This window comes from Rhincodon typus, chromosome 3 (assembly GCF_021869965.1).
Source record: "Rhincodon typus isolate 14 chromosome 3, sRhiTyp1.1, whole genome shotgun sequence".
Taxonomy (NCBI): Eukaryota; Metazoa; Chordata; class Chondrichthyes; order Orectolobiformes; family Rhincodontidae; genus Rhincodon; species Rhincodon typus.
This window is the reverse complement of record NC_063334.1, coordinates 80,536,091-80,561,090: the sequence shown is the minus strand read 5'-3', so window position 1 is coordinate 80,561,090 and position 25,000 is coordinate 80,536,091. Positions and strand designations below refer to the sequence as shown.

General features: G+C 41.0%; 1 protein-coding gene and 1 long non-coding RNA gene across 3 annotated transcripts in view; one reads left to right on the top strand and one right to left on the bottom strand.

Moving 5' to 3' along the window:
• The window catches only part of LOC109933511 (2'-5'-oligoadenylate synthase 1A-like), a 31,323-nt gene extending 11,859 nt beyond the window's left edge, over positions 1-19,464 (top strand). For both annotated transcript variants that reach the window (XM_048595354.1, XM_048595355.1), the window contains exons 5-9: positions 2,040-2,200; positions 3,097-3,221; positions 10,960-11,149; positions 13,921-14,130; positions 18,073-19,464. In XM_048595354.1, coding sequence (XP_048451311.1) covers positions 2,040-2,200; positions 3,097-3,221; positions 10,960-11,149; positions 13,921-14,130; positions 18,073-18,229 — 843 coding nt within the window. In that variant the 3' untranslated portion in view covers positions 18,230-19,464. The remainder of the gene's footprint in view (positions 1-2,039; positions 2,201-3,096; positions 3,222-10,959; positions 11,150-13,920; positions 14,131-18,072) is intronic.
• A 437-nt stretch (positions 19,465-19,901) lies between these two features.
• LOC125482835 lies at positions 19,902-24,050 on the bottom strand. Its single transcript, XR_007261816.1, has 2 exons — positions 23,836-24,050; positions 19,902-21,871 (listed from the first exon to the last, which is right to left on the bottom strand). It is a non-coding gene; the product is annotated as an uncharacterized LOC125482835 (long non-coding RNA).
• Positions 24,051-25,000: the final 950 nt, after the last annotated feature.

Genomic DNA, 25,000 nt, shown 5'->3' with positions numbered 1-25,000 from the left:
TTTTTACCTGTGCCTGGAAGTGAAGTGAACCAGAAAGAAGGCTAAAGACAGGGATTCCCTGTCAGCCTTTCGTTAACTAATGAATCTACAGAAGGACAAGGTAAGTTCATATTAAACAGGTAGCAACTACAACTAACGCAAAGGAAAAAAATTAGCTATGTTGATGAGAGAGATAGTAGGAGCTGCCGATGCTGGAGAATCTGCGATAATAAGGTGTAGAGCTGGATGAACACAGCAGGCCAAGCAGCATCAGAGGAGCAGGAAAGCTGACGTTTCGGGCCTAGACCCTTCTTCAGAAATGGGGGAGGGGAAGGGAATTCTGAAATAAATAGGGAGAGAGGGGGAGGCGGATAGAAGATGGATAAAGGAGAAGATAGGTGGAGAGGAGCCAGACCGGTCAAAGAGGTGGGGCTGGAGCCAGTTAAGGTGAATGTAGGTGGGGAGTTGGAGAGGGGATAGGTTGGTCCAGGGAGGATGGACAGGTCAAGGAGGCGGGATGAGGTTAGTGGGTAGGAGATGGGGTTGGGGCTTGAGGTGGGAGGAATGGTTAGGGAGGTGGGGACGAGTTTTGGGATGTGGTCGGGGGAGGGGAGATTTTGAAGCTTGTGAAGTCCACATTGATACCATTGGGCTGCAGGGTTCCCAAGCGAAATATGAGATACTGTTCCTGCAGCTTTCGGGTGGCATCATTGTGGCACTGCAGGAGGCCCAGGATGGACATGTCGTCCAAGGAGTGGGAGGGGGAGTTGAAATGGTTCGCGACTGGGAGGTGCAGTTGTTTGTTGCGAACCGAGCGTAGGTGTTCCGCAAAGTGGTCCCCAAGCTTCTGCTTGGTTTCCCCGATGTACAGGAGGCCACAACGAGAACAGCAGATACAGTATACCACATTAGCAGATGTGCAGGTGAACATCTGTTTGATGTGGAAGGTCTTCTTAGGGCCTGGGATGTGTGTGAGGGGGGAGGTGTAGGGGCAGGTGTAGCACTTGCTCCGGTTGCAGGGAAAAGTGCTGGGGGTGGTGGGGCTGGAGGGGAGTGTGGAGCGGACAAGGGAGTCATGGAGAGATTGGTTCCTCCGGAAAGCAGATAAGGGTGGGGAGGGAAAAATGTCTTTGGTAGAGGGGTCAGATTGCAGATGGCGGAAGTGTCGGAGGATGATGCGTTGGATTCAGAGGTTGGTGGGGTGATACGTGAGGACAAGGGGGATTCTGTTTTGGTTGTTATTGCGGTGCGGATAGGGGATGAGAGGGATGAGTTGCAGGAAATGCGAGAGACACGGTCGAGGGCATTGTCAACCACTGTGGAGGGGAAGTTGCGGTCCTTGAAAAACGATGACATCTGGAATGTTGATGTATTATGTTGATGTATTACTTCTACCAAAATTTCTAAAATCTTTATAAGTCAAGATTGTAAATTATTATTCTTATTAAATAAATACTTAATGCTACCAGTGAAATATCCCAAATATTTTTGAAGAAATTGTTCAAATGATTATGGAAAACGTATGTCAGGATGCTGTTACTTCTGGTCCCACTCCAAAATCTTAAACCTGTTTTCCTGGATATGTATCCATTCATTATTGAAAGAGTATTGCATTATTGGAGTGTATCTTATAGATGAGATATTAAAATTCCTGTCTGTCCTCTCAAATGGACAGAAACATTCCAAAGCATCAATCAACAGTCACCAGGGAGCTGCCCTGATGTCCATTACAATATCTATCCCTCAGGCAGGACCTAGAATAGATAATCTAGTCACTTATTTCATTACTGTTTCTGGGAATTTGTTATGTGAATATTGGCTGCTATATTTTCTGTATGTTAACAGTGTCTAAATGTACCAAATTGGTTGTAAAGCAGACCTTGTGAGCTTGTGAAAGGGGCTCTAAAATGCAAGACTTTCCAACCCATTTCTGCTGAAGGGTCTAGGCCCAAAATGTCAGCCTTCCTGCTCCTATGATGCTGCTTGGCCTGCTGTGTTCATCCAGCTCTACACCTTGTTATCTCAACCTGTATTGTAATTTTTGTAATGTTCCTTCATAGGGTGGCTCTTATTTCAAAGGCACAGACACCAGAGATTGGTCTGATATTGATATTGTGATGTTTAGCTCTTCATTTATGAGCCTTGATGACTGCAAGGAGAAGATATTGTCTGTCTTAAGTGATCTGGAGTATAATTTGAAATTATCTGTAATGACCAACAGGTAAGACAAAGGAATGTTTATTCCTGAACATTTGTTAACCCTGGCACTTTGGAATACAAATTAAAAATACAGTAATGAAAATGTAAAGCAGATTTGTTACGTTTGTAAAGAAAAAATAAGTCAATGTTGCAGGTAAGGTTGTTCATCAAGTGCCTCAGTTAACCTGCTTTTCTCTTGCTGCTGTTAACTAATACATGTGTTTATCCCTAATATTCTTAATTTTTGAAGGTATTGTGCTGTGCATGATGCTTTCTGCAAACATGTCCCCATTCTGCTGCTACTTGCAGCTGAAAGCCAGATTTGTGAATGACTTCTTAGAAATTAGGCCTAAGATTTGTGAACAGCATCCATAAGACATATTTAGCTCTGTCAAGCCTCAGTTGAGCACTGATACATTGATGTTCCAAATGTAGACTATTAACATTCTAGGTCAGTGTATCAGGTTATTTGATACATATAAAGGTGAGACAGTACCCACTGCATTCAGTTACCAGTGATATTGAAACAGCCCATGCTAGTCTATAGCCTGAAATTCAAAGGAGCCTGACTTCAAGGGTCGCTGTGATTGGGCCATTTTGATGACCTGTTTCGAAGTTTCAAGGAACAGTTTCTCTCTATCCATCTTGTGTACCAAAACGTTTTCTACAGAATAGTATGAAAACCTGACTTTCTAACTGACTTTCTAGCTTCTGAGGCAATCTCTTACAAGCTTCTTCCTGTGTCCTGTCGTTGATGAGGTACACCCTTTCCCTATTCCAACAGCTGCTAACCCGTTAATTAAAAAGTAATTCTGGGTAAATTTCATGAATGAATTGTGGGAAATACTAAGTCACAGCACTATCAGCACATTACAATAAATGGGACACATATATGATCCAATCTATTTGTTGTTTTAGGATATTGATGGAAAAGAAGACCTCACTTTCTCTTCGATTTCAATTCAAATGTTTCAAGGGTCTACATATTCATCACTTTGATGTTATGCTTTGCTATGATTTATTAGGATCCACTCCAACCCAAGGTTTGCACTTTATTTTTCAATAGATTATTCGGATCTCAACACGTAATGCATTTTGCTGTGATAAAAGAGAATATATCTTTGTTCTACATCTGTTTTACTTTAAAAATATTAAGAAAAATGATATATTTTATATTATGCCTTCCATGTTCAGATCTTTTGGGACATATTCCATACTTTGTAGCAAATTAATTTGGAATACACTGCCTGGGAGGATTGTTGAGGCAGGAAACCTCATAACCTTTAAAAAGTACTTGGATTGAAATGGGCCAAGTGCTGGAGGGTGGGACTGCTGTGGATATGGAGCAGTTTTTATCAGTGCAGACTCGATGGGCCAAGGGGCCTTTTCTGTACTGTACAGTGATTCTATGATTTTCTAAACAGTAATACCCAGGTACACTAAAATAGTTTTATAGTACTGTTTGTAACCTATACATGCGGCCATATGATCAAAAGACCAAATTTCTCATCCAACCACAACAGCTGGGGAATTTAAATTCATGATATCAATCTGGAATGTTTAAACAAAAGGTTATTCTCAATAATGATGAATTTTGAAACTACTAGATCATCATGAAATTTGACTGGTTTCTTTAGGGAGAGCAATTGATTATCTATTCTTACCTGTTCATGACTTCAACCCCAGAGCAATGTGTTAACACTTAACTGCCCCACATAATGGCTTGCTGAGCCGTTCAGTTGTACCCATCGACTATGACAAAGAACAATAAGAATAAAATTGGTCAGACCTCATGGCATCAACTTAGGTACCAGCACCACCATTTAGCTCCAGACCTCATTATAATTTTGTCCAAACATGAATCAAAGAGATAAATTCCAGAGGTAATAAGTGACTGCATTTTACAGTTTTCAGCTCCTAGACCTGTCTGAATCCATCCCATTTAGCACAGTGATAATGTTGCAGAACACAGTGGAGCATGTTCCCTCTCTGTAGATGGGGTTTCATGTCCATTACAGACTGTGTACTGATCAGTCTTGTCAATTCTGTCGTGGATGGCTAAATCTATGGCAGACAGACAAATGGAGGGCCAAAGCAATTAAGTGTTTTCCACATGGTTTTGTTCTCATTCCTGGTTGCAGGACCAGTATGGCAATTTATACCTTTGAGGGCTCAGTCAACTCTCTCTGTGGCAGTGCTATTGATGGACATTGAAAAATCCCACCCAGAGTTCATCCTCTGCCTTTCTTACCATTATTACTTTTTCCAAGTCGTGTTTAACATGCAGGAGCACTGATTCTTCAGCTGAAGGTAATCAACAAGAGGTTTCCTTTCCCATGTTTGCCATGAGACTTCAACAGGTCATAGACTCATACAATACAGAAACGGACCCTTCGATCCAACTTGCCCGTGCCAACCAGACATCCCAATCTGACCTTGTCCCATTTGCCAGCATTTGGTCCATATCCCTCAAAACCCATCTTATTCATATACCCATCTGGATGCCTTTTCAATGTTGTAATTGTGCCCATGTCCACTACTTCCTCTCGCAGCTCATTCCATACATGCACCACCATCTATTTTGGTGTCATCTGCAAACTTACTTACCATGCCTCTGATATTTACATCCAAATCATCTATATGCATGACAAAAAGCAGTGGACGTAGTACCCATCCTGCAGCATGCCACCGGTCACAGGTCTCCAATCTGAAAAACAACCCACTACCACCACCCTCTGTCTCCTACCTCCAAACCAATTTTGTATCCAATTAGCTAGCTGTCCCTGGATCCCATGTGATCTAACCTTACTAACCAGTCTACCATGCGGAACCTTATCAAACACTTTGCTGAAGTCCATTTAGACAACGTTCATCGCTCTGTTTTCATCTATCTTCTTTGTCACCTCTTCAATAAACCCAATCAAGTTATTGAGACATGATTTCTCACACACAAAGCCATGTTAACTATCCCGAATCAGTCCTTGCCTTTCCAAATGCATGTAAATCTTGTCCCTCAGAAACCCCTCCAACAACGTGCCCACCATTGATGTAAGGCCCACGGTCTATAGTTCCTTGACTTTTCATTGCAGCCTTTCTTACATAGTGGCACCACATTAGCTAGCTTCCAGTCTCAGCAAGGGGCTCAGCAATGTCTTCCTTAGCTTCCCACAAAGTTCTGGGGAACACTTGATCAGGTCCCGTGGATTTATCAACCTTTATACATTTTAAGACCTCCAGCACCTCCTCTTCTGTAATATTAACTCTTTTCAAAACATCTTTATTTCCCCAATTACCCTAGCTTCCTTCTCCACTGTAAGTACTGATGTGAAATATTCATTTACCATCTCACCCATTCCCTGTGCTTTCACACATAGATGGACTCATTGATCTTTAAGGGACCCTCTCCTTTCCCTAGTTACTCTTTTGCTTTTAATGCACTTATAGAATCTTTTTGGATTCTCCTTAACTCTATTTGCCAACGCAATCCTTTTGCCTTCCTGATTTCTCTGTTGAGGATACCTTTACTGCCCTTATAATCCTATCGGGATTCACTTGATCCCAGCTGTCTATACCTGATATATGCCTTCTTCTTTTTCTTGACCAGAACCTCAATTTCTCGAGCCATCCAGCATTCCCTACATCTACCAACCTTGTCCTTCGCACTAACAGGAACATACTGTCACTGAACTCTCGTTATCTCGTCTTTAAAGACCTCCCACTTTCCAACCATCCCTTTACCAACGAATGGCCTCCCCAATCAACTTTTGAAAGTTCCTGTCTAATACTGTCAAAATTGGCCTTCCTCCAATTTAGAACTTTAACTTTTTGATTAGTTCTATCCTTTTCCATAACTATTTTGAAACTGGTTGAATTATGCTCATTTGCCCCAAAGTGTTTTCCCACAGACACCTCCATAACTTGCCCAGCCTTATTTTCCAACAGAAGGTCAAGTTTTGCTCCTTCTCCTGCAGGTATATCCACATAATAAGTAAGAAAGTTTTCTTGTACACATTTAACAAATTCTTCCCCATCCAAGCCCTTAACACTATGACAGTTCCAGTCTGTGTTTGGAAAGTTATAATCCCCTACCATTACAACTCTATTATTCTTGCAGATATCTGAGATCTCCTTGCATATTTGCTTCTCAATTTCCCTCTGACTGTTGGCGGGCCTATAATTTAATCCCAACAAGGTGATCATCCCTTGCTTATTTCTCAGTTCCACCCATAAAGCTTCACTGGTTGATCTCCCAGGAATATCCTCTCCCTAGGTACAGTTGTAATGTTATCCTTAACCAAAAATACCACCCCTCCTCCTCTCTTGCCTCCGTTTCTAACCTTCCCATAGCATCGATACCCTGGAACATTAAGCTGCCAGTCCTGTCCATCCATGAATCACGTTTCTGTAATAGCTATGATACCCTAGTGCCATGTTCCCAACCATTCCCCAAGTTCTTCTGCCTTGCCTCTCAGGCCTCTTGCATTGAAGTAAATGCAGTTTAATTTATCAGTCTTACCTTGTTCTTTGCTAAGGTCTCATCTGCTTTGACTATTTGACTTGCTCCTCTTACCAACTGTACCAATCTCAGCCTTTTCTCATTTTTCACTATTGCTTTGCTTCCCACCCCACCCCTTACCAGTTTAAAGTCTCCTGAGTAACACTAACAAATCTTCTTGCAAGGATATTAGTCTCCTTCCAATTCAGGTAGAATCTGTCCCTCTTATACAGGTCATTTCTACCCCTGAATAGATCCCAATTGTCCAAAAATGTGAATCCTTGCCCCCGGACCAGCTCCTCAGCTACTCATTCATCTGTCCTATCCTCCAATTCCTACCCTTAACTGCATGTGGCATCAGTAGTAGTCCAGATGGTATTACCCTTGAGGACCTACTTTTTAACGTCCAAAACCAAGTTTTCTATATCCTCTCCACAGAAGCCTTAACCCTTTCCACTACCTATGTCGAGGTCTGGAAACAATAATGAGGATTCTCAGGGTAGCTCCCTTCCAACTGTAAATCAGTATGCCACCATCTCTGGTGGGACTGTCCTGCTGATGGGGCAGGACATACCCAGTAATGGTGATGGTGGAGCCTGGGCCACTGGTTGAAAAGAGTGTTTCTGTGTTTCAGTATCAATGTCAGCTTGACCAGTATGTGATATAGTTCCTCCAGTTTTAACACAGATCCCCAGTATCATGAGGAAGACTTTCATGTTAACTGGTCAGAGTGTGCTCTTGTTAGGTCTAATACTATGGCCACCATTTGGTTTTAGTCCAGGTGGACTATTCTAGCAATTGAGTACAAATCAGTCATTTCAAAGGGCAATTGAGAATCAACCAACAGGTAAAGATGGCAAATTAATATTAGTAAACCAGATAATTTTTTACAACCAATATTGTATCATCCAGTATTTTTCAGGAACAACCCATTTAGCCCACCAAGTCTGCTCTGCTGTTCAACATGATCATGGCTGATCATTCACTTCAATGTCTTTTCCCCGACTAGACCCACATCCCTTTACGGCATTGATATTTAGAAAATTGTCAATCTCTACCTTATACATATTCAACGACTGAGCTTCGTCAGTGCCATTAAAAGAGAGTTCCAGAATTTTGACCTCAGTGATAAGGTTCCAAGACAGGATAATGTATGTTTTGGAAGGGAATTTATAGGTAGCGGCGTTCTCTTACATCTGCTGCTCTTGTCCATCCGGGTGGTAGAGTGTGTGGGTCTGGAACATGCTTTCAAAGGAGGCTTGATGAGTTGAGGCAATGCATCTTGTAAATGGTACACACTGCTGACAATGTGACTTAGTGGTAGGGTGGGTGAATATTGAAAGTGGTGCACAAGGTACCAATCAAACAGGCTGCTTTGTCTTGGATAGTGTCAAATTTCTTGAGTGTTATTGGAGATGCACTCAACCAAGCAAGTGCAATATTTCAGATTCATTTAATGAATTTAAATTCCCCAGCTGCCACAGTGGGGGTTGAACTCATATCTTTGGATATTTAATGCAGGTCCTAGAATTACAATTCCAGCAATATATCCACTGTTTTATTCATGCCACACAAATGCCAAGAAATGATCATCTCCAACAGAAGAGAATCTAACCATTATAAGACCAGAAGTGGATATTTTCATCGATCATTGCACAATGTTCAGCACCATTTGTGACTCCACAGATACTGAAGCAGTCTGTGTTCAAATGTAACAAGATCTGGACAATATCCAGGCTTGGGCTGACAAGTGGCAAATAACATTTGCACCACAAAAATGACAAACAAACACCATTTTGAATGGGAGATAATCTAACCACTGACCCTTGACATTCAATGGCACTACCATCAATGAATCCCCACTAGCCAGATCCTGGAGGTATACATTGACCAGAAATTGAACTGGACTCATCATATAAATAGATTGGCCAGAAGAGTAGGCCAAAGGCTAGGAATACTGCAGCAAGTAACTCACCTACTGACTCCCCAAAGCCTGTTCATGATCTACAGGGAACAAATCAGGATTGTGATGGAATACTCCACACTTCCCAGGATGAGTACAGCCCCAACACCATTCAAGAAGCTTTACACCGTTCAGGAGAAAACAGTCCACTGGTTTGAAATTACGTCCATAAACATTCAGTCACTCTACCACAGAATCTCAATAACAGCAGCATGAACAATCTACTTTCAATCATGGCTGATATGTTTCTCAACCCATTCTCATGCCTTCTTCCCATTAACCTTGATTCTCTTACTAATCAAGAACCTTTCTATCTCTGCTTTAAATAAATTCAATGACTTGGCCTCCACAGCCTTGTGTGGCAATGAGTTCCATAGATTTACCACCCTCTGTCTGAAGAAATCCATGCTTATCTCAGTTCTAAAAATTTGTCCTTCACTCTGAGGCTGTGCCTTCAGATCCTAGTCTCTCCTACATGTTCTTCATGTCCACTCTATCCAGGCCTATCAGGATTCTGTAAATTGCAATAAGACTCCCCCTCATCCCTCTAAAATCCATTGAGTACAGACCAAGAGTCCTCAATGGCTCCTCATATGACAAGTCCTTCATCCACCAGGATATTCTTGTAAACCTCATCTGGAGGCCTTCTAAGTCTAGCACACCCTTTTTTTATATACAGGGCACAAAACTGCTCACAATGTTGCAAACAAGGTCTAATCAGAGCCTTATACAGCCTCAGCGTAACATCCCTGCTGTTGTATTCTTGCCCTCTCAAAATGAACGAAAATGTTGCATTTGCCTTCCTAACTACCAACTGAGCCTTCATGTTAACCTTAAGAGAATCTGAGTAGGGCTACTAAGTCCCTTTGTGCTTCAGATTTCAGAAGCCTTTCCCCACTTATAAAACAGTCTATGCTTCTAATCTTCCTACCAAAATGCATAACCTCACACTTAGCCACAATTAGTTCCATTAGTCACTTCATTGCCCACTCTCCTAGCCTGTCCAAGTCCTTCTGCAGCCTCCCCGTCTCCTCAGAACTACCTATCCCTCCACCTATCTTTGTGTCATCTGCAAACTTAGCAACAATGTCCTTAGTTCCTTTGTTCAAATTGTTAATGTGTAATTTGAATAGTTGTGGTCTGAAAATTGATGGTATTCACTAGTCACCAGCTGCCATCCTGAAAAAGTCCTCTTTATCCCGACTCTCTGCCAGTCAGCCAAACCTTTATCCATGCCAGTACCTTGCCTCTAATGTCATGGGCTGTGATCTTACTTAGCCACCTGTGTGGCACCTTGTCAAAGGCCTTCTGGAAATCCAAATGGATCATGCCCACTAGATCTCCTTTATCTAACTTGCTTGTCATCTTCTGAAAGAAGTCTAACAGGTTTGTGAGGAATGACCTCCCCTTAGCGAAGCCATGTTGACTCAGCACTATTTTACCTGCACTTCCAAGTACTCCAAAATCTCATCCTTAATAATAGACTCTAAAATGGACCAATAACAGAGATCAGGCCAACCAGTCTATAATTTCCATCACCTGCCTCCCTCCTTTCTTAAACAAGGGTATTATGTTAACCATTTTCCTATCCTCTGGCTCCCTCCTTAACTTCTGTGATTCTTGAAAGATCACCATGAATGTCTACATAATCTCCTTAGCTATCTCTTTCAGAACTCTGGGGCGTAACCTGTCTGGTCTGGGTAATTTATTTATCTTCAGCTTCCCCTGCATCTTCTCCACTACATTCACCTCTGCCCCCTGACTTTATTGACGTTCTGGTGTGCTACTGGCATCTTCCACAGTGATTTGGAAATGTATAGCTATTTCTTCAGTGTTGCTGAGTCAAAATCCTGGAATTCCCTCCCTAACAGCATTGTGGTTCTACCTACAGTGCGTGGACTACAGTGGTCCAAGAAGGCAGCTCACTACCATCCTCTCAAGGGCAGTAAGATGATAATAAGACTGATCCAGCCAGTCTCATCCACATTCCATGATCAAATTTTTAAAAGCTGTATTTGGAAGAGTGCAATCATTATGGTTAAAAATGCTGGGGTTTCTCATAGTGTTCTGTCCAGCACATTTTTCACAAGCAGCAGTCCGACCATAGATTAACTGTTTATTTCCCAGCTGTCTGTAGGATGTGTACAAAATTGTGGCTCAGTTTGTCTTGTTCATAACAAATGCTGCATAAAAATGTGAATCATTGCACAGCTCTTTGCAATGATTCCAATTGTCGGAGAGCACTATATAACTGCAATTGTTACTTTTGTGGTTTGATTCTTATTATTCTTTAAATGGGATTTATTCATTTTTTGTTTTACAGATGTTAAAAGGAACTTATATCGACAATTGTTCAATTGTGGGGATGATGTAAAAATCCAGCTTTATTCAATCTCCTTGTTGCAGTATCAGGTGGATTTTGTGAAGGCATCTACTGTTGGTGTAAAGGATCTGATTCGTCTGGTTAAACATTGGTTTAGAACCTCATTCGCTAAGCGTACTGAAGCCAATAGGTTTGCATGTATTTATACTAGATCATTTAAAACATTGATGCAATGTGATTATTTATTTGTAGAAAATTTATTTAATTTGGAAGACTGTCCCATTTAAAAAGATATAATAGTAATTGCATATCATGTGAATGCTGAATGTGCTAAATCAAACTCTCTCTATGGCGTACTAGTAAGGAATTAACCTGCAGTTTTTTATTTGACCATTATTTTAAAGAACTTACATTTGTATACAACTGTTGCGATGATTGAATCTGTCACTTCAATACTTTGGTCAGCTAATGCAAGCTTTACTTTAGAAGCACAAGCTGGGAGATGGCACATGCTATTGACAAACTCTACCAAGATTTCTCTCTGATGCAGAGTCAGCATGACAATGTACAATGTTTTTACAGTTTACTTATCACCTTAGCACTTATATCACATATCCTTCCCAAAAACCAGAGCTATGCATAGCAGAGCTATTGGTATCCCTTTCATGTTCTCATTAGCCCTTTGAAGCATTGTTATCACTTTTGGTCTGGCATCCCCCTCCTGTCTGTGCCCTTATCACTGTAAAGGTTTGTGAATGTTAAGACTTATGGCGTACATTCTTAGACAGAATATAGTATTGCTTACATTTTCCACTATGCTTAAGGGAAGTGCTTATGGCTACATTTGTCTGTTCTGAGGCTATCATGCTCTTAAATATCAACATTAATCACAACAGTAACAATCTGCATTTCTATAGCATCATTTACATAGAACAGCATCCTAATGCTCTTCAAGGGAACATTTTCAACCAACATTTGATACTGAGCTACAAGCATATATTGGAGCAGATGACTAAAAGTTTGGTTAACAAAGTCAATTCTAAGGAGTGGCTTGATGGACAAAAAAAAGGGAAGAGAGATGGAAAGGTTAGAGATGGAATTCCAGTGTTTGGGGCCTTGACTATTGAATGCATGGCTGTCAATGGTACAGCCATTAAAACTGGATATCAAGAGGTCAGAATTAGAGGAGTACAGATATACAGAGTTCGACAATATTACAGTATGGAAACAAATGATAATAGGAATAGGCAATGTTAATATGTACATCTGTATAACATACAGTACCTTTTACAATCTCAAATATCCTAACAGCTTCATAACCTTTGAAACACTTTTGAAGGAAAAATCAAAGAACTGTGGATGCTGGAAATCAGAAACAAAATCAGAAATTGCTGGGAAAACTCAGCTGGTCTAGCAGCATCTGTGGAGAGAAAGCAGAGTTAATGTTTCACGTCCAGTGACCCTTCTTCTGGACTGATTGTAGCTAGGAAAAGGTTGGTATATATGCTGAAGATAGGGTGGGGTGTGCGCTGGGAAGGAGTAAATGATAAGTGGAGATGGAGCCCAGAGAAAGAGAACAACAGTGGAACAGACAAAGGAATTGGTTAAAGGTCAGCCTGGGAGAATGAATAGCCGCTAAGGGGGACCATCAGTAGCTGACAATGGGATGGTTGTGGTGGCAGCCCATGTGATGACAAGGCCTGGTGTGTAGGGGTTGGGGTAAGGACATGGGAGAAGGTGCTCAGGCCCTAAAATTATTGAACTTGATATTAAGTCCAGAAAGCTGCAGATTCTCCAAGTGGAAAATGAGGTGCTGTTCTTCCAACTTGCGCCTAGCTTTGCTGGTGCACTGCAGCAAGCCTGAGACAGAGATGTTGCCCAGGGAACAGGGTTGTGTGTTGATAAGACAGGCAATTGGAACCTCAAGATCATTTTTGCAGACAGAACTCAGGTGTTCTACAAAGCGATCATCCAGTCTGTGTTTCTTCTCCCCAGTGTAGAGGAGACCTTATTGTGAGCCATAAATCCAGTAAACTAGATTGAGTGGATTGAGTGGAGTGCAGGTAAATCACTGTGTGTGCCCTTATCACTGTAAAGATTTGCGAATTTTAAGACTTATTGCTTATATTCTTAGACAGAATATGTAGGTTTAGCTGCTGAATAAGATAACTTCTGTTTTCCAAATATTGAGGTGAAGAAAATCCTGATTGTTCAACACATGATGTCAAATAACACTAACTATTGTGGGACTAGAGGCAGCGATCCAGAAGTAGTGCTTGATGTCATCAGGTTACATTTCAAATCTAGCCCTGTATCTGTGGTTAAAGTTAACAGTGGTGGCATATAAATGTGGAAAAGGCACATCCTAAGAATGGAAGCTTGGAATATTTTGGAAATTGCTGTGCAAGGTTGAGAGAAAAAGCCATTGCTAGAGACATGCAAGGTTTATTTTGGAACAGGTAGGAGTGGAACCAGTTGAATTCGGCTCCCTCTCCCTCCACCAATGTAGATCATAAATGAGAAATTCTGAAGTAGAATGGAGTTGTCAGCCATGTTGTACTTTGTGGAGAAGATTAAGAAGACTGTATGGGAAAGCAAACATTGATTGTAACTACAAAGGATATTGTCGGTGACTTTGTTTGAAGCTAGCTTAGCACATATTTCTCGTTATAGGATGTTTCTCCAGATTATATTCCAGGTAATCAATCTGAAATTCGTATTACTGATCTTAAAATGCTGAGGAAGGGTCACCGGACCCAAAACGTTAATTCTGCTTTTTCCTTCACAGATGCTGCCAGACCTGCTGAGCTTTTCCAGCAACTTTGTTTTTGTTCCCGATTTACCGCATTCGCAGTTCTTTTGGTTTTAAAATGCTGATGTAGTTTTTGACTATAAAGTAAAGACTTTCTCATCCTGACGTTGATTCAGTAATGGCTACTTCACCAATATAATCTTTTATAGATTCCGAAGGCTTCCTTCCTCCTACACCATGGAACTTATCACCATCCATGTCTGGCAGTTGGCAGGAAAACCCATATTTTTCAGCTTTATCCAGGGCCTCAGAGCAGTGCTCAAGTTCCTGGTAAATTGCACCGGTATTTTCATCATCTGGTATGATCACTATGATAAAAACTTTCATGTTGTGAAGAAAGCACTTCAGAAACAAAGCAGGTAAATAAATAAGAATATGTTAACAAAATCAAAGTATGAATTAGTGTCGATACAGTGCAGAGCTGGAGGAACACAGCAGGTTAGGCAGCAACAGAGGAGTAGGAGAGTCAATGTTTCGGGCCTAGGCCTTTCATCAGGCCTGATGAAGGGTCTAGGCCCGAAACGTTGACTCTCCTGCTGTGTTCCTCAAGCTCCACACTGCATTGACTCTGACTCCAGCATCTGGAGCTCTTGCTATCTCAAAGTATGAATTACACTGGTTTGAATTTAGATTCTTGTTATATAGTTCTGGTTACTGTTTTAGATGACTGTTTAACAAGTCTGTCCACGAGGCCTTAAAGCTATAAACATTGTCTGATATGACAATGAGCCACTAAGACCAGAAATAATTTGAGGAAGTATGAGGTTATGCAATTTGGCAGGAAGATTAGAAGAGCTGCATATTATTTAAATGGAGAAAGACTGCAGAAAGCTACAAAGCAGAGGGAGTTGTGAGTTCTCATCCATGAATCACAAGTTTAGAATCCAAGTTCAGCGGGTAACAGGGAAGACAAATGGAATGTTGGCCTTTATTTTGAACATTATTGAGTAAAAAGTAAGGAAGTTTTGTCAAAATTATACAAGTCACAATGCAGACCACAGCTGGAATACTGCAAATGGTTTTGGGCTCCTTATCTAAGGAAATATATTGGAGGCAGTCCAGAGAAGGTTCTCTTAGCAGATACTGGGTATGGAGGAGAGATTCAATACATTGGGCCTGTCCACTGGAATATAGAAGAATAAGAGGTGATCTTGTTGAAACATACAAGGGGACTTGAAAGGATTGATACAAAAAGGCTTTTTCTCCTTGTGGGAGAGTCTAGGACCAGAGCGCATAATCACAGAATGTAAGGTCACACATTTAAGACAGTGATGAGGGCAGTGAATCTGTGGCGTTCTTCACCGCAGAAGGTTGTTGAAATTGAGTCATTATGTAGATTCAAGGCTGAGATCGATGGATTATTAATCAGTAATGGAATCAAATATTTTGGGTAAAGGCAGAAAAGTGGAGTTGAAGATTATCAGATCAGCCATGATATCATTGAATGGCAGAGCAGACCTGATGAACTGAGTGGCCTACTTCTGCTCCTGGAGTTTAGAAGAGTAAAGCGTGACTTAATTGAAGTCTATAAGATCCTTAATGGTCATGACAATGTGGAGATTTCCTTTTATGGGTCAGCCCAGAACTCAAGGCCACTGTTTTAAAATGATAAGGAGAATGTTTTCCTCTCAGCGGGTTGTGCGAATTTGGAACTCTCTGGGTTGGAAGGCGATAGAGGCGGGCTCATTGAATGTTTTTAAGACAGAGGTGGATAGACTCTTGTCTGGCAGGGAATCATGGCCATCGAGGGTATAAAGGGAAAAATAAACAAGTCAGCCTTTATAGTCTTATTGAAAGCACAGCAGGCTCAAGGGGCTGAATGGTCAACACTGCTCCTAATTTTTTTGTTTTTCTAATCAAGCTGATCAGAGATGTTTTTACACACCTCTGGAGCAGGAGGGACTTGAAGCTGGGCTTCCTGGTCCAGAGGTAGGGACATTACCACTGAGCCACAAAAGCACCATTTCAACACTGCTCCTAATTTATATATTTGTAATGCGGTAATTGTGCTTTGCTTCAAGTAATATATTAAGTGTGTAAATGTGATGAGCAACAATATTGTGAAGGATGAATTCCTACAATATGGTCAAGCTCATTTCTGGAGCAGTTTGTTGAAGAACTAACTAGAGAACAGGCTACTTTAAATCTAGTGCTATGCAAGAGGTTTAAGGGCTCACCAATGCTGTTTTCTTAAATAACTTTTAGGGAAGAGTGGTCATAACATGAGCAAAGAATAAAGAACAAAGAAAATTACAGCACAGGAACAGGCCCTTCGGCCTTCCAAGCCTGCACCGACATGCTGTCCATCACAACTAAAATCCCCTACCCATCTGGGGACCATATCCCTCTATTCCCATCCTATTCATGTATTTGTCAAGACGCCCTTTAAAAGTCACTATCGTATCTGCTTCCACTACCTCCCCCAGCAGCGAGTTCCGGGCACCCACCACTCTCTGTGTAAAAAACCTGCCTTGTACATCACCTTTAAACCTACCCCCTCGCACCTTAAACCCATGGCCCCTAATAACTGACTCTTCCACCCTGGGAAAAAGCTTCTGACTGTCCACTCTGTTCATGCCCTTCGTAATCTTGTAGACCTCTATCAGGTCACCCCTCAACCTCTGTCATTCCAGTGAGAACCCCTCCTCATAGCTAATGCCCTCCATACCAGGCAACATCCTGGTAAATTTTTTCTGTACCCTCTTCTGTACCCATTCTTCTGGTAGAGTGGCGACCAGAATTGAACCCAATGTTCCAAACGCAGCCTAACTGAGGTTCTACAAAGCTGCAACATTACCTGCCAATTTTTAAACTCAATGCCCCGGCCAATGAAGGCAAGCATGCTGTATGGCTTGTTGACTACCTTTTCCACCTGCGTTGCCTGTGTACATGTACACCCAGATCCCTCTGCCTATCAGTACTCTTAAGGGTTCTGCCATTTACTGTATATTTTCCATCTGGATGAGACCTTCCAAAATACATTACCTCACATTTTGCCAGATTAAACTCCATCTGCCATTTCTCTGCCCAAGTCACCAACCAATCTATATCCAGCTGTATCCTTTGATGGTCCTCATCGCTATCTGCAATTCCACCAACCTTTGTGTTATCGGCAAACTTACTAATCAGACCAGTTACATTTTCCTCCAAATCATTTATATATATTAGAAATAGCAAAGGTCCAAACACTGATCCCCGAGGAATGCCACTAGTCAAGCCCTCCATTCAGAAATGCACCCTTCCACTGCTACCCTCTGTCGACTATGACCGAGCCAGATTTTTATTCATCTTACAAAAGTCAAGTTTTGCATTGGATGTTGTTTGAGGTTTTGAAGACCGGAGTTTTTAAAAGGAATGGATACCCAAAAAGCACAATCCGCTGTTACCTCTGAGACAGATCACAACAAGAGGACACAACATGGCCAGACACACTAGTCACCCTACTGTACATCAAGGACATATCAGAGATGACCACAAGACCACACAGACTGCTAGGTATCAGGGTAATCCACAAACCAACAACCACCCTGCGACAGCTGCTGACGAACATAAAAGACCCCATATCCAGAACGAATAAAATTAATCTAATATACAAAATACCATGCAAGGACTGTGAGAAACGTTACTTGGCTAAACTGGAAGAAAACTGACAATAAGGATACACAAATACCAACTAGCCACCAAGAAACATGACTAATTCTCACTGGTCTCAGTACACACGGGCAAAGAAGGACACGAATTTGACTGGGACAACAAATCCACAATAGCACACACCAAACAGAGACATGCCAGGGAATACCTGGAGCCTTGGCATTCCAACCGAAACTCCATTAACAAACACATTGAACTGGATCCGATCTACAAATCACTGAAAAACAAAGCCGGAAGTAATACCAACCACCCCAGCAAACCGAGGCATGTAAATAACAAGTGGGACAGAATACGAACGCTTCACTGGAGGCGCACTCTAGCAGGGTGACGAAACGTCTGCAATCAAACACACCAGCTCGGCGTGCAAGGGCCATGCGTCTTTGGAAATATCTACTCCAGAAGAATCTGGAAGCTCAGTCACTGAGTATGTTCCAGAGACTGATACATTTTTAGATACTAATAACATCAGGGAATGTGGGGATATAAGGGGAAGTGTTGAAGTACATAGTGATCTAGAATGTTGGAGCAAGCTTAAGGGACTGAGTTCCTATGTGTCAAGTTTGCTACACTATGGATTTTAGTGCCTATAATTTAACATTTGAAATTATTAAATGACTGTAAATGGTAATATTGTTTGTTTTCAATTCCAGACCTTTTGTTTTGGATCCAGCAAATCCCACTTTGAATGTCTGTGAAAATAGCAATGCTTGGGATGAAGTAACTCATGTGGCCCGTCAAAGTCTTCTGAAGCCACTTCTCAGTGGTGTACAGGCAAAGGTTCCATGGCTCTTCACCAATAATTGGTGATATTTGTTTAAAATGAATGAATAAAGTGTGATATTTAAGCAAAATTATGTGTAAACTGAAATAATAAAGTATTTAACTTTACTGTCATGTTTGTGTATAAGTAAATTAGAAGGGATCTTAGCTCCTGCCTTAGAAAATAGGATTGCATTTTAGCTGCAGATATTTTAGCCTAGTAAATTATCGAGATCTGATAAATTGTGTCAAAAAAAGATGAGAACCAGAAAATGTCTTTGATTACATTATGATGTGTGCAAACAAATAATGTAATGCGATTTGTCCCTTATGATACAGAAATTCATAACATTCCTTTATTTTCATTGAGCAAGGCATGAGTAACTGGAACTTTAAGTTCAAAAGTTGAAGGTACAACATTTCTGTCCTAATAAATATTGAGTGTATATATTAAAAATGAAGCATTCTGGTTAAACATATAAATCTTTGAATTAAGGTCGGGATGGATATTCAGCCCCTCAAGTTTGCTCTGCATTTGATAAGGTCATGACTCCACTCTCCCCATATAGGGCAGAATCTCAGGATAAGTGTCCAATCATTTCGGACAAAGGTGAGGAGAGTGAAGATGTACCTCCTCACAATTCTAAGCAGAAAGCACTGTTCTTAGATTATGGTCCAAATTGCAGACATGTATATGCTTTTCCCTTTCAAGAATGCACAAGAACAGCTGTTAAAAGTCTAGACTGTGTGTGCTGTGAATGAAGGTATATATTATGAGGATCCTTGTTATCTCTGTGCAGCAAGTAAAAAGAATGGAATTCTCCCTTTCACTTCCTTTGTTCAAACCAGAAGGCAATTGAAAGGACACAGGACAAGAGCTTTTCAGCTGACCTACAAAGGCAAGTTTCTCAAAATCAAATGTTCACTTACAAACCTGTACAACATAACAGCCACAACATTCCACTGTTTATTCTTCATAAACAATCCTGGGACATTTATCTTTTAACTTTGTATATTTTTTGAACTCACCTCTTGTTTATAATTTGTGTGTAGTGTGTTTTGTAATTAATTCTTCTTACATCTAGTAGTTAAACTTATTCTTTCGTTTAATAAAAATGAAATTAAAAAAAAATTGTGTTAATGATCTAAGGGTCACTCGACCCAAAATGTTATCTCTAATTTCTCTCCACAGCTGCTGCCAGACCTGCTATGCTTTTCCAGCAATTTCTGTTTTTGTTAAAAAATTAATTTGGTCTTGAAGAAAAGCATTCACAAGAAATGGATCGTTTTAAAATTAAACTTGTGCCAAAGCGAGGGAGGGAGGGTGGTGGGGGTGGGGGTTTGAAGAAAGAGGGAATCCAATTTATCTCACTTCACCCAGGAGCCTGACAATTTGCTATATCCTGTCTGAAACCATAATAGCCTGGGGAAATGTGCCCAGGGAACTAGACATAAAAATTGCACTCACTGTCGTGATGCAGGAAATGTTGCAGACAATTTTCAAACAGTCCACATTCACCTTTAGCAATGTGATAGTGATCAGATCATTGACTTTTTATTGATGTGGCTTGAGAAATAAATATTGGCCTGGATATTGGGAAAACTCCCCAATACTACATTGAAATAGAGCCATGGAATTTTTTTACTCCTAATCAAGAGATATAATATCCCATTCAAAAGACATTGTCACCAACGGTGAAGCATCCCTTCAGTCCTACAGTGGAATGTAAGCATAGGTGTTTAATGTTAATTGAAATATAACAACTTGAAGACAGAGAGTGCCACAAACTGAATCACAGCTGCCTGATAACTTGTTCAGGCTCATAATGGCGAGTTGAAGAGTTCGATAATGTTTACAGAGACCAGTTTTTCTTGTACATTTAATGTTACTGTGAATAGAACAGTTCTTACAACATCTGAGGATCTATACATTGTTCTTTCCATTTCTATCATTAAGCAATGTTTCTCATATCAAAAATTAAATATTTACCCAAACTATGGTAAACGCAGATCCGAATTCACCCATTTAACATGACAGGTTGAGGATAGCTTCTCTTTCTCTCACTCAGTGTTTTTGTAGCAGCAACATGAAGCTGTCTATCCAAAACAGCTTAGCTCTGAAATGGTAGGCTGCCCCCATATGATATTTCAGTCATTTAGTACTTTATTCTGTAGTCAGAAGCATGTTTGTGCATAATTAATACTGATGTGATTGATCTTTGTTCCACAGCATCTTCTTCTGCAGGCGGAGAAGGTGTAACAACTACCCGTTTACCTCCTCCCTCCTCACTATCCAAGGCCCCTGACACAATTCACAGGTGAAGCAGTGATTTACCTGCACTTCATTCAATCTAGTCTTCACTGTGTATTCGCTGCTCACAATATGGTTTCCTCTACATTGGGGAAACAAAACACAGACTGGGTGACTGTCTTGCAGAACGCCAACATTCACTCCACAAAAATGACCTTGAGCTTCCAGTTGCCTGCCACTTCAACATACCGCTGTGTTCCCAAATCAACATTTCTGTCTCAGACCCACTGCAATGCTCCAGCAAAGCTCAGTGCAAGCTTGAATAACAACATTGCATTTTCTGCTTGGAGACTCTGCAGCCTCAGGACTCACGAATTCAATGATTTGAGAGCCTGATTTCACCCTTCTATTTTTTTTACCCACTGCACACCCGGTCCTGTTATGACATGGGTTGCTTTTAGCACAATCTCCCGTTCTCACTTACCCTTAGACCTATTATCACATTATTTGGGTTGCTTTCAGTACTGCTTACCCATTCTCTCCTAGTCTTAGTTCTTATCACTTATTCAAATTTCCTTCTGTCCTGAGATGCTATTATTAAGCACCTGGCCCCAGTGGCCTAGAGGATAAGGCACTGCCCTCTTAAGGCAGGGATTGTGGGTTCAAGTCCTTTCTGGGGTGTGTTGAATTCTGTCCTGAAGCACTGCTTGTTCTTTGGGGAGGTGATCGTCTAGTGGTATTATTGCTGCACTGTTAATCCAAAGATCCAGGTAATGTTCAGGTGAGCTGGGTTTGAATCCTGGTGGAATTTTATGTTAAAAAAAGGGGTGGCATGGTGGTTGCTGCCTCACAGCGCCAGGGACCCAGGTTCGATTCCAGCCTCGGGCGACTGTCTGTATGGAGTTTGCGCATCCTCCCCATGCCTGCATGGGTTTCCTCCGGGTGCTCCGGTTTCCTCCCTCGGTCCAAAGATGTGCAGGGTAGGTGGATTGGCTATATTAAATTGTCCGTAGTGCCCAGGGATGTTTACGTGAGATCGTTTAGACATGGGAAATGCAGAGATAGGGGAATGGGTCTGGGTGGGATGGTCCTTGGAGGGGCGATGTGGACTTGTTAGGCCGAATGGCCTGTTTCCACACTGTAAGGGTACTATGACTTCCTTGCTTTTGTACATCCTTCAATTCTCTCTGTCTTTCTGTGCTCCATTTACACCTATCCACTCACCTGTCCCCTTCACCACCCCTCCCCCACCTCATCTTCTGATGAAGAATTGCTGAATTTGAAATGTTAACTCTGCTTTCTTCCCACAGATGCCACCAGACCTGCTAAGTTTCACCAGCGATTTATGTTTTTGGTTCAAATTATTGTTGTGAAGTGTGTCTCTTCCTTGTAGGTTGCCTTTGATGTCTTTGCTAGGTGCATTTTTTGTCATTTTAGTGCTGGAAGTAAAAATAGAGTTGAAGTTCAGAGCTTTTCCCATAAGCAATTGAAATCAAACATTTAAGGTTTCTAGTCATTCAACTTAGCTTCACTGAACCCATAAGATGTACTACATTTAAAGCTTGGCCATTATTCAACTGAAGGTTATCAAAACCAATTTAATTCCAAACCGAGAGCTTGAACAGGAATTTCACATAAAAGTTGCTCAGTAAATGTGATATTGTCTGAAATTGCCATCTTGAAATCTGTGTTAATGACACATTTTACATGTCACTCACTTGGCCACCCAAATATTTAGCAGCTTGGCTGCTTTGCTAAAATTCCAAGTCCTATTTTTAATCCTCCAAACCAAACGTCTGCCAGAAGCCTGCCATTTCTAGAAGATTACATTTAAAATATTATAATGATTTAAAATATGGGCTGCTGGAAAATACAAGTTATGAGCCTCTGCCACTGCTGTGATCAGCACTTTGAAAGATGATGATGGGAATCATTGTAGTCATAGCTGTGACCTGGCAAGCTGGTTATGAATGATCTTGCTGGTTCTTGTTGATCTTTGCTGAGTGATAAAATGCAACTGTAAAGAGTACAGTTGTGTATGGTTCTGCCCAAGCAATCGTGTTAAGGTGAATGTGAGATAAGGTGTACAGCTGGATGAACAAAGCAGGCCAAGCAGCATCAGAGGAGCAGGAAACATCAGCTTTCCTGCTCCTCTGATGCTGCTTGACCTGCTGTGTTCATCCAGCTCTACACCTTGTTATCTCAGATTCTCCAGCATTGGCAGTTCCTACTATCTCTGTAACAATGTTAAGGTGAATTCCCGTTATGTGAGCAGCAACGTTTTCATCCTGTATCAATCTGCCATTTCAACTACATTCGAGACACAATATCAAACGAGATGGTAGCTGCCCTGTGATCATGCTACCTACTGCACACATCACTAATGTCTTTCCACTGCCACCCAACCATTCATGGATGGTGCTCTTACAATGAGAGCCATGTTACAACTTGTAACATCATTGCCAGGAGGCCTCCCTCAACCATTTAAATTCCACTTGTGGGATTTGTGGGAGTCTGGCTGGAAAATCCCAGATGGCCTGTTTAATTAGTCTTAAGTCACCTTTAGCAAACCCGATCAATTACTTGCCACATGGCATTTAACCATATCTCCTTGAGACTCTTCACACAAATGGCCCAGGGGCAGGTTAGAAGTAGAGAACTAGGTGTCAACTGGTGGTGTAGAATTCTGTGGCAACCCCTTCCTTTCAGCCGTAATGCTTCTGTTGAGCTTCAGTGGAAATAAAGCAACAGAATGGAAGTTCCAAGGGTACTCTGGCATGGTTAAAGGGGAAAAAAAGGAATGGAAATAGGTGTACAGAATGATCATGTGGCATTAAAACTATTGACTCTGAAACTATAGACAGAGCTTAAATACAGATTAAGCAGACCAAATGTCCTGTTCCTATGCTATAACTTTGAGCTCATTCTATATGAAATATGAATCTTTGTTTATCTCACAAAATTGCTCAAAGTACAATAAGGACAATGGAACTAGGTTTGTGCATGAAACAGTCATGCCATCAGTAACATGTTATAATTGGAATAATGGTAATGCAAACATTATGACAGAAGCAAATAGTATGATTTGAATTCTGTGTATTGGATCCTATGCCTTAGGTGTTTTTTTGTGCAGGTTATTCCTGGGTTCAGTTGATATTGTCATTTAACTATTTCTGCCACTCACACTTCACTGTGCATTTGCAAGGCTTGCTGAATGTAATGATCTCCCAGGCCAGTTCAATTGTAGGTTGCTGATCTTTGTGATATCAGAAGGAGTATTTATACAGAAAAAGCACGCTATCTTGCTCAAAGCTATGTTTCTACTCCTGAATTTGTGCACAATCTGAACCAGATTGTAAGACCCCTGTTCTATTCATACATTTGAACACAGCCACATGCTGACCTAACTTGACTGAGAGCAAGTGTCAGAATTTCTTTCTTTTCTTTGTAGAACCGCAATTCACGACCAGTTTCCCTGGCTTTCTCTAGATCCTTAAGAGACAATTGGAGCTCCTGAGTTATAATTCCTGATATCTTCTTCTCCTTCAAAATCCAGTCTAATGCCATCTGACTTCTCAAACAGTCATCCAAAGATTGTTTGGAATAATAGGAAATTACATCCTGTGGAAATGAAAAGAGGAACAAAAACAACTAGTGCAATTATTGTATAATATGGGCATCATCATATTGGTACAAAAATCAGTTTGGAATGTTTTGATATTTGGTGGCTTATATTAACCAATTCTGACATAAAATAAGATAAAATGTTTCACAGTACATAGCATTTATTGTTCTAACACTTTTCAGTTTTTGCAGTTCTTACTGCCATCTATTGAGCGTGTTTTTGATAAACCAATATATCATGTTTGGATAGTGACTGTGCTGCTGGACCACACTGTATTTGCTGTGGACTATGTTAGCTATACAGAGATGTGACAACACATCTACAAACTTTCCTGGATGTAGCGGTATGATGAAAGATATGCATTTTTAATGGGATTTGGGTATTGGTGGCTGGGTCATCGTTTATTACTCATTCCTAATTTCCTTCAAGAATGTGATGGTCAATTGCCTTCTTGAACAACTGCAGCCCATATGCGGTAGGTATATCTACAGTGCTGTCAGGGAGTGAGTTCCAGAAATTTGATAAAATTACATTGAAGGAACTGTGAAATAGTTCCAATTAAGGATGGTGTGCTGAATGGAAGTGAACTTGCAGATGGTTGTTTTTGTACATATCTGCTGTGCTTGTCCTGATATGTGGTAAAAGATGTGAATTTGGAAGGTGCTGCCGAAGTAAGTTCTTTTTATTCATTTGTGACAAGAGGGCGTCACTGGCCAGGCCAGCATTTATTGCCCATCCCTAATTGCCCAAAGAGGAGTTTTAAAAGTCAACCAGATTTCTGTGGGTCTAGAGTCACATGTAGGTAGGGATGGCAGTTTCATTCCCTAAAGGACATGAGTGAACCAGATGGGTTTTTCCAACAATCAACAATGGACTCATGGCCATTGTTAGACTCTTAATTCCAGATTTCATTTTTATCGATTTCAAATTCCAGCATCTGGTG